The 10,810-nt window shown below is 37.5% G+C and overlaps 1 protein-coding gene across 1 annotated transcript; it reads right to left on the bottom strand.

Moving 5' to 3' along the window:
* Positions 1–6,137: 6,137 nt before the first annotated feature.
* On the bottom strand, positions 6,138–7,824 carry LOC131800465 (serine proteinase stubble). The gene is made up of 7 exons (XM_059130790.1): positions 7,806–7,824; positions 7,493–7,773; positions 7,063–7,436; positions 6,759–6,904; positions 6,582–6,689; positions 6,491–6,526; positions 6,138–6,417 (listed from the first exon to the last, which is right to left on the bottom strand). The coding sequence occupies exons 1-7, from the start codon at positions 7,822–7,824 to the stop codon at positions 6,287–6,289; spliced, it is 1,095 nt and encodes a 364-aa protein (XP_058986773.1). The 3' UTR covers positions 6,138–6,286.
* Between the last annotated feature and the right edge of the window lie 2,986 nt (positions 7,825–10,810).

The following is a 10,810-nucleotide window of genomic DNA, read 5'->3' as shown; positions in this document are numbered from 1 at the left end:
TCCAATTTTAGAATAGGTTTAGATTTGTTCGTATTGGTCACCTTTGTCACGAATTATGGCCTTCAAACAGTTAACGAAACCGTCACATGCTGCCCGAATGTTGCTTTGCGGTATTTTGGCTCATTCCCGGCAAAGCGCTTGCTTCAAGTGATCAACACTTTAGTATTTTTTAGTGCCAAACTTGATTTCCAAAATAATCTATACACAATAGACTAACGGATTGATATTCAGAGATTTTGGGTCTGCGGCCAAAATGTTTGCGTGCCCAAGTCTTCAATACACCCTCCCGAATATTTTCGTGATAATATTCGGTATTTATTCTGATGCCACTGTCGATTAATACGAGCGGAGAGCGATCATCGGCTGTTATGGCGACCCACACTATCACCGTGGCAGGCGCTTGAGGTCTGGTGGCCAACCGAAGGTGCACATTTTCAGCTGACCTCTTTGGCAAGTAAAACCGATCATTTTGTTTGTTTACAAACTGCTGGACAACGAATGTTTTCTCATCGGAGAAAACCAAATTCGGCAGTTCACCACTTTCGGCTCTTTAGCTATATTGAGTATATTTTCTTTCTGTTGCGATGTAAGTTTTTGCACTTTTTGGAATTTCAATGGCTTTACTCCGAGCTCATTCTTCAATATTTGCCGAATTGAATATTGCGATATGTTCAGCTCACGAGCCATTTTTCGGTCACTGCACTTTTCGAATCATTTCTGATGATGTTGCTGTTTTCTTCCGTTCACTTCCTTAACGTCGGGCTACGCTACCAGTATCACGGTAACGAGCGATGGTACGAGACACAAAAGATTCATTCACATTTAAATGCAGGAGTTCTCTAAGGAGATCCACTTGTGGTTATCCAGCTAAATATGGAGAAATCACACTACCACGCTTGAATTCCATCACGAATAAGATTTTTTCTGGAATATTCTCACCAAAATGCTTTTGTATGCTTGTAAACAATATAATGAGCTGTCGGACGAGTGGCTTAGGAATGACAGCAGTCTGAATTTGGTTGCAGTTTTTTCATCTCACCCTGCACGTTATTGCTTTTGTAACCCATTGAAAACATTCATTTGAAAGAAATGACCGAAAAAGTAAGTTCCAGTCCTTGAAAGTACGAAAAATGGTATTTGGAGGCAGATGGTCAAAAGAACTTACTTTCCAGCTCTTCATACTACTCAATTATCGTACACTTTCCCACATCATTATTTGTGAATATGCGCAATATATTGATGGATAAATAATTTGATATAAAAACCTCCCAAGTTGACCCCTAGCCCAAGTCCGATCAATCAAAATGTCTTTATTTTCAATACTGACATTGATGTCCGGTCGAGTTAACGGAACTGCATCGCATTTATGGCGGCAACCTTTTCTTTTTGTATTGCGTAACGTACTTAACCTTGAAATCTGCGTTTATGACACATTTAGTATCTCTGTGTGTGTGCGTGTTTGTTTGCATTTGCTGTTGGCTGGCGGGTTGATTGGTTGCTTGGCTGCTTGACTGACTGACTGCGGTTTTCAATTGTATTTTGTAATCCAAGGTATTTTTCCAATTATGTCCAATAATGTTTATTTATTTAAATACTTACAGCCATAGCTGGAGCTGCTTCAGCGGCATGCATATCGTTTCGTAAGCCAACAGTAAGAAGCAACAGTGACAATATGACACTGTGTAAAGAAAAAAGTAAAAGAAGAAACAACTATCGCTCTGCAGAGAGTCAAAAACAGAGACTCACGACCGGTGCCTGCAAGTGAATTCACTTTTTACCAAAACTACTTTAAACCAAAACAATGACAAATAAATGTCAAATTATCAGATAAACAATATAATTTAACCGTTTGTGCCATCTTCGTCTGCCACAATACAGTGCATAGAAATGGGTTGCGTTTCAGACAAGATTTTTTCTTCATCTTCCCAAAAGCTTAAACAACTTTATGTGGGTATTTCCTAAATTGGGTTGTGCCAAAAGGAGAACCCAGCTAAAACCCCATTAAAAATGCCCTGCAATAAAAAAATACGCTGATCTATTTTTAAACATCAAATGATATATACCGGCCAAAGCGTATTTCATCAAATGACAGTTTCGGGATAGTATTTTTAGTCCAAATTAAATTCGGGACATTTAAAGTTGATGGGTGATGGGTTTCCGTTCGTTCATCTGACCGATGAGCACGATAATTCGCAAAGGGAGATGGGCAATGGATATTTTGAATAATCAGCTTATAAAATGTGAACAAAGATTCCATTGTCTTTAAATTTCTCATATCCCAATATTGTTAACAAATGTATGTCTAAAATGAAAATGGGATACATTATATCACTCCTTTGAATTACCTCCCCCACAATGGGTGAACATTTGGAACCCACAATCTTTAACTAGTTTAAAACTTGGAACATCCCAATATTTCTACTAACACAAAGTCTGATATAAATACGGGATTTATTGGTCTATTCTTTCTGATATATCCCCCACAAGAAGTCAATATTTTGAATAATTATAAGCATCATAACGAAAAATTCGTGAATTCCAATATTTTTATGAATCTTAGATGCATGTCTAAAAAGAGGAAAATGTTTGTTTGTAATTTATAGACTCGAAAACTGCTGAACAGATTTTCCTGAAAATTTCCAAATATACTACAGCAGAGCCTGAAAGTTATATAAACTACATAAATTTTTGAAATTTTTACTTGGAACGGGAGATATAGCATCAGAAACGGAGGTACATCCGAAGAATTTAGTTTTTGTATTCACATATCCATTGATTGATTACAGATATGGTCTTTAAATTTAGAGTGAGTAACGGAATTTGGAGCAAAAATAATTTTGTAAAATTATATAATGAAATCGGGTCGTGTTTGCCGCCATAGAAGCCGACCTTGGCATCAGAATACATTACGAATATTATCGCGAAATTATTTTGGAGGGTGTATTAAAGCCTTGGGCATGCAAACATTTTGGCCGCAGACCTTGGTCATTCCAACAGGACTCAGCAACATCGCACTCAGCACGCGCCACCCAAGAATGGTTAGAAAATGAGGTTCATCGCTTCATTTCCAGAACACAATGGCCACAAAAATCTCCGGATACCAATCCGTTGGACTATTGTGTCTGGAGTATTTTGGAAAGCAAGGTTGGCACTAACAAAATATCAAAGTGTCGACTACGTCAAGCAAGCGCTTCGCCGGGAAATACAAAATACCGCAAAGCAACATTCGGGCAACATTGGTCGTTTGAAGGCCATTCGTGCCAAAGGTGACCAATTCGTACAAATCTAAACTTATTCTAAAATTTGATGCTGTTTTCGACATTTTTTGTTTTCATTCAATAAAATTAAAAAAACTGTAAAAATTATAACGTTTGACTTTGTTGCAGTTTTTCTCACCCTGGACTTCAATGGAAAATATCGGTCCACTCTTTTAAAGTAACGAGATAGAAACATTTATTACTAATCAATAGACAGATTCATAAATGTGCCATACAGTCCGGGTATTTATCAAGTATCTTCTGAAAAAAAAAATATTTCAGATTTATTTACTTTCAAAACACTGTACACTGTATTGAAACTACAATGAAACAAATTACATTAAAAGACAAACCAATGTAAATTGTATTCCTATATGTATGACAACACGCACACACATATGACTGTAAAAGTATGTGTGTCGTTGCCATTTTTATATTGACTAACAACAAATTATGTCATTTGGCCTTAAATACTGCCAATTTTAGAAGAAATTTAGGAAACTAGCACAGCGCTAGTAAAAATAACAATCAAGAGGCCATTTACACTTGGTAATAACAACAATTGCAGCAACAATAACAACACGGGAATCTCCAAAATATAAACATATGAGAGCTTATTTATGTTAGTTTTCGATTTCGATTGCACAGGGGAACGACGGCGTGGGGGAAGTGGCAGGAAGGGAGGGAGGGTCGTCCATCATCAAGTGTTTATTTATGTCTACTTGTCTTCGAACTGTTGATTCGAGCAAGGCCAAAGTTGTTAGACAAAACATTGTTAATAGCGCTTAACACAATAGAAATTGACAAAAAAGTAAACCACGATATGTTGTACTTTCCGATCAGTGTGTTTATTTTTTTTACAGGCCTTTCGTGTGTGCGATCAGTGAGGCAGGCCATGGACGCCAGGGGAGAATTCATTGGTTTTAGAAACCAATCTCAATTTACATAGCAGTGCAGTACAAATGATATTTTTGAGGGACTAAATTAAACCAATTAGTTTTGCCGTTGGAAAAATTTAATGAAAGATTTCATCGTAGGGATCGAATATTCTAAAAATACCTTATCTCCGATGACTGCATAAAAAAGATTGAAAATATGTCTTAAAAGATTTTTCTGTCAAAATTGGTTCATCTGTACCTTAAGTATGTCAACTACCTCGCTCTTAGTCATAGCCTAATGCCAAAACTTTGAGTGAATTGGAACATCTTCACACTTACCACGCATACTAATTTGATCATTTATTTGCTCTGTCCGCAGCAACGAAACGTCAACGAATTGTTGTGTAATACGATCGTCGTTAGTTTTGGGAATGCTCTCCGGCTGTCGTACTGTCACCATTCCGCCGCAGCCGGCGTTTAAAATGTCGTCGGCCGAAAGCCAGGCCATTGTTTTTAGCTGTCGCCACAGAAACATATTAACATTTTATGATTTGTTGTTGCTGTAACCAATAACTGACCGACTGCAAGGTCAAGTTAATAACTCTGAAACCAGTTGTGGGTTTTGGGCCGAAGCCTTCACGTTTCATTTGTTTTTATCATAAACTTCACAAAGAATAATATAGAGGGTGTATTGAGTTTGTCATTTCGTTTGTAAATAATCGAAATTTTTTCGAAGCCCCATGGGGCACACAGGATGAGATAAAAAAATGCAACAAAGTCAAACGCCATAATTTTTGACTTTTTTTAATATTATCGAATGAAAGCAAAAAAATGTTGGAAATAGCATAAAATTTTAATAAGTTTAGATTTGTTCGAATGGGTCACCTTTGGCACGAATTACGGCCTTTAAACGGCCAATGAAACCGTCACACGCTGCCCCAATGTTGCTCTGCGGTATTTTGGCCCATTCCCGGCGATGCGCTTGCTTGAGGTGGTCGACACTTTGGTATTTTTTAGTGCCAACCTTGCTAAATACCAAAATACTCCAGACACAATAGTCCAACGGATTGGTATCCGGAGATTTTGGTGGTCATTGTGCGCTGGAAATGAAGCGAGGAACCTCTTTTTGTAACCATTCTTGCTGAGTCCTGTTGAAATGTCCAAGGTATCTGCGGCCAAAATGTTTGCGTGCCCAAGGCTTTAATACACCCTCCAGAATACTTTCGCCATAATATTCGGCATTTATTCTGATGCCACGGTCGATTAATATGAGGGGTGATGGTCGCTCATCGGCTGTTATGCCGGCCCACGCCATCACCATGGCCGTCGCTTGAGTTCTGGTGGATAACCAAAGGTGCACATTTTCAGCTGACCTCTTTGGCATGTAAACACGATCATTTTGTTTGTTTACAAACTGCTGGGCAACGAATGTTTTCTCATCGGAGAAAACCAAACTCGACAGTTCACCTATTTCGGTCAAGCGACGTAACTCTTTAGCTCTTTTGAGTCTATTTTCTTTCTGTTGCGGTGTAAGTTCTTGGATTTTTTTTGGAATTTCATTGGCTTTACCTCGAGCTCATTTTTCCATATTTGCCGAATGGAATATTGTGATATGTTCAGCTCATGAGCCATTTTTCGTCCACTGCGACGCGGGGTTTCGATCAAGTCGCTTCTTTACTTTTCGAACCATTTCTGCTGATGTTGCTGTTTTCTTCCGTCCACTTCCTTTACACAGCTTTTGGACGAGTGGCTTAGAAATGTCAGCAGTCTGAAGTTGGTTGCAGTTTTTTCATCTCACCCTATAGTTAAAATCACCCCCATCTTATGGTGGAAGGTATGAAAATCGTGAGTGCCCACAAGAAACGAAATCCGAATTTCATTCCATAGTTCGATTAACGATGTCATTTACCTCATACTCTCCGAAATGTAGGTGCCCAGTACACACATATTTTTGATAAGAAAAACAAAAATCGAATTAAATCCAAAGACACGTGAAAGGAAAATTTAAAAAATAAGCTTTTATTATAGATTTTCTTTTTGGAACAACAAATACCCTGATTACTAAAAGTCTAAAATATTCAAGTTTACACACAAATTAACTAGTTCTAAACTAATAAAAACAGAATCCATTGCGAAATTATTCGTTCACATCTAGACAGCGTGTCGCATCAGAACGTCTTGAATCCATTTCGATGTCTTCTGTACATTGTGATAAATTCCAGGTTGATGGTCGACGCCACATCCAAATCCAGCACTGGTGATGCCGACCAGAAAGAAACGACCTGATGGATGATTTGGAAATAGAAAATGTCAACTTTCCTTAGCTTCCTAGTGAATGAATATAACAGACTTTACCTCGCTCTTTGACAATTAGCGGTCCACCAGAATCACCTTGAAAACAATATGTTTTATTCGACCGCCGTAAAGTATGCTTTGAATAACTTACCAAGACAAGCATCTTGATGGCCATCTGAATGCCCGGCACAAAACATTTCATTGAAGAGTTCCACTTTGATTTGTTTGCTTTCATGCCAACGAAGACATTCCAAAGAAGCTGCACAAAGAAGACGAAAAAACAACATTTATATTTTGGCATTTTGGTGTTTTATCTTAAAAAATGTACTTATAATGGGCACGGTGGCTACTTGCAGCATATTGGTTCCTGCTTGACCCAAACTCGCCTCTGTTTTTCCCCAACCAGCCACTATTGCTTTACGCCCTGCCAGACGTATCGGATAGACTGGCAAGCAAATCGGCAATATATGCTCACTAAAAATGCAAAACATTTTTGAGAATTAAAAAAGACTATCAAAATCCGCAGAGGGTTATTTTCTTTCCTATAAATCAATGTCACAATTTATTTTATGGAAAAATTTATATTTTCCAATATTATTTCATTACCGCTGTCTGTGGTTTACAAAACTTACCTAAATCCCGTTGGTTTGGCCAATTTAAGTAAAGCTAAATCATAACGATCCGGTTGAGTCATACGAAACTCAAACAGTGGATGTATTAACTTTTGTATGACATTGTGTTTCTCTGCAGGCAGAGGCTCTTGGGCATGACCCAAATTTTGAGTATCCAATTCGCCCAAATAAACCGATATATCCTGTAATCGAGCCTGCTGGACACAATGGGCTGCAGTGGCCACCATGTTCTTTGATACCAATACTCCACCACATTGGTATTCGGCAATGCGTATGTGAGCCTGCCAAGGATATTCTGCAAATTGTGCCGGTCTGCCACCTATAATGCGCTTTTGTAAGGTGTTTTGGAAGGTATGGGGTATACCACATTCGGGCTATAAAAACAAAACAGTTTCAATTTAAGAAAATCGTAATATTCCAAATCACCGACCTTAGAGGCAATGTCGTTATCATCACGTCGGCGAAGAAAAACCCGTTTTGGAAGATTTGTCACTTTTTTGTTATATTCCACCAAAGCGGTTTCAACCAAATTAGCCGCTGGAGAGATATCGCCATCGGCCGCTATACAACATGAGAAAAACCATTTGTTGTTGCCACAACCTCTAGCATGTTTGCCGCCCTGTAGCCAACAGGAAAAGGAGAGCTTGCAGGGCCATACTCCACCTTGATGGAGACATTCCGTCGGTACACCCAGAATGGCGTTTAAAATACCTGTAATAAGAATCAACTTGAATTACTTTAGCTCAGATAGGTTGCTAACATTCCACTTACTTGCTTGTGCTGCAGTTAAGCTAACTTTGAGGGTTACTATATAGAGAACTCCCGATATGAGTGTTAGATAGTTCCATAGGTACATTTTAGGTGAATATTATCGACGTTTTTGCTTCATTTCCATGAGAATTTTACTGAAGTTAAATCGAAAAGATTTACTCTAAATTTGATCTTCTATTTTTATGAGACATCGTAGAAAACAAAAGACTTAAGACACAAACTATGTGGCAGGTGGTCATATAATTCGAAATATTTTGGTTGTGATTCTTAACTTTTCAATTCCGAGGAGTTGATTTTTTATTCAAATTATTTCAAGAGTTTCATTCGTAACAAGTCAAATTATATTATAATTGTTTAATTTCGAATTCGAGTTACTTCGCATTTGTAATTCGTTTGTTCGATTTATTTATTTTGTAATTCGAAAAGGCTAAAACGAAGCCAATGGACCTGTAAAGGCTACTTTTTTCATAAGCCATTACAATATTCAAATGCGAAACATGATAAAAACGGCGGTGAATAATGTTGCTAAAATAATTGAAATACCGAATATCACGAGGTACCATCATATGGGGGATGTACCAAAACGTGAACCTGCACAGGCAATTTTCTGTCATAGGCTGTATTATCCACTACGAACTTCAAATACCAAATTTGAAACAATTTCGGTGAATAATGTCGCTAAAATCATCAAAATACCGAATATCGGAGGGTACCGTTATATGGAGGCTATACGAAGACGTGGACCTGCACAGACAATTTTTTGTCATAGGCTGTAGTATCGATTACGAACTTCAAGTACCAAATTTGAAACAATTTCTGTGAATAATGTCGCTAAAATCATCAAAATACCGAATATCGGGATGGAGGCAAAAGGTGAACCTACATGGGACCTAAACTCAATACCAAAAGTCCTGCAGACATAATACGCATTTGAGTAAAATTTTATCATCCTACTTCATTTCGTTCGGAAGTTAGAGTGATTTCCACAGACTGCCGGGCGAACGGACATCGCTAAATCGACATAGAATTTTATGCTGATCAAGAATACATATACTTTGTGGGCTCTAAAATGTATATTTCGGGGTGTTACAAAGGGAATGACAAACTTAATATAGCCTCTTTTGAAATCTGCTTGTGTCTTAAGTCTTTTGTTTTATAAACATAAATGTATTCAACCAATATTTTTTCACAAAATTTTCATTTGAAAGATTTGTTTATTTTCCTGTGTTCAACTGCTGCTAGTTTACTTTGTTGCTGGTGTCCGTGTACTGTGGCGCATTGGTAATGACACCATTGACTAGAATTTCTTTAGTATTTTTACAATGACACTGAATCTGATCTAGTTCACAACAACATCGTTTTCATTTGCTCTTGTGCTGTCTTGTTTTATTGTAATTCTTTGAGAAGCCATGAGTGGGGGATGGGGCAGGGTGGCTCATATACACAAAAAAAACACACACACATATACATGTCCATCAACTTCAGTGACCGGAAATCAATGGCATGCGCCAATAAAGCGAGGGAGTGAGTTTGCATTCGACTAGAATATCAACCTTGAGACAAATTTTCATGGCCAAAGCCGCGGAGAAAACTAATGCGGACAGTTGGTTTTCTTAATGACACACATTTAGATTTAGAACACTTTCATTCGCTAAAATGATTTTCAAAATATTTAAAAAAGACTTATTTTATACCGCTTTGAATATGATTTATTAAATCATTATTTTGTCGATTCCACTTTTTTTGAGAATTTTTGAATTTTGATTTCTTTTTGTGATTCTTAGAAGTTTTGGGTTGTTGTTCTTCTATTTTCCAACGAAACGAAACGAAACGACCTTACACGTAGACTGACCAAATAAAACTGGTGTTGGAAGAGTAAAAGTATCGGCTCGTAGCCATCAGCCACAGTGCGGCGACTATGTTGCATGCATCAAGAATGGCTCCCAGTACGACACGAGCAACAGGTTCTAAGTAGACAAGCAATGTAAAGATCTCCTGTTGATAGCTAAGAACAAAATCATTTTATTAATGCATCTTGTGTAGATTTTCCACAGCAACGAGGGTAGATTTGAAAGGGTTCTCTTTGAATAAATGGATGTATGTATGTGATCATACAAGTGTATCAAAAAATATCTATGTGAGTGATGGAGGTCATTTTTATAGTTCTGGTCTTAATTAATGACATGTCTATTTCTTCACGCTGATTCGGTTATAAAATTCTGTCTGTTTCATTTTAAAAAAATGATGCGTTAATGCTTAAATTATTATACCACCATCTCAATTTTCCATCCCTCAATTATGTACCTGTTTGGGGATTAAATGTGCTCATATTTCTTTGTTTTTATACCCTCCACCATAGTATGGAGGGCATATTAGGTTTGTCATTCCGTTTGTAACACCTAGAAATATGCATTTTATTTTTTATTTATATTATACATTATATTCTTGATCAGCATTCTATGTCGATTTAGCGATGTCCGTCCGTCTGTGGAAATCACTGTAGCTTCCGAACAAATGAAGTAGGTTGATAAAATTGTACTCAAATGTATATTATGTATGCAGGACTTTTGGTATTGAAAATGGGCCATATAGGTCAACGTTTTGGTATAGCCCCCATAAAACGTTACCTCCCGATATTCGGTATTTTGATGATTTTAGCCACATTATTCACAGGAATTGTTTCAAAATTTGAAATTTGAAGTTGGTAATGGATACTACAGCCTATGACAGAAAATTATCAGTGCATGTACACGTCTTCTTATAGCCCCCCCTATATCGGTACCTCCCGATATTAGTATTTTGATGAGTTTAGCGACATTATTCACCGGAATTTTTTTCAAATTTGTTATTTGAAGTTCGTAATGGATGGTACATCCTAAGACAGATAATTGTCTGTGCAAGTCCACGTCTTCGTATAGCCCCCATATACCGGTACCTCCCGATATTCGGAATTTTGATAATTTTAGCGACATTATTC

This window comes from Musca domestica, unplaced genomic scaffold (genome assembly GCF_030504385.1).
Source record: "Musca domestica strain aabys unplaced genomic scaffold, Musca_domestica.polishedcontigs.V.1.1 8, whole genome shotgun sequence".
In the NCBI taxonomy this organism is placed as follows: Eukaryota; Metazoa; Arthropoda; class Insecta; order Diptera; family Muscidae; genus Musca; species Musca domestica.
This window is presented reverse-complemented; position numbering and strand designations above follow the sequence as displayed.

Coding starts and splice junctions, on each gene's coding strand:
- LOC131800465 (XM_059130790.1), bottom strand. Junction 6,905..7,062: donor GCCAAACCAACGGGATTTAG/GTAAGTTTTGTA, acceptor TTGCATTTTTAG/TGAGCATATATTGCCGATTT. Junction 6,527..6,581: donor CCATCAAGATGCTTGTCTTG/GTAAGTTATTCA, acceptor ATTGTTTTCAAG/GTGATTCTGGTGGACCGCTA.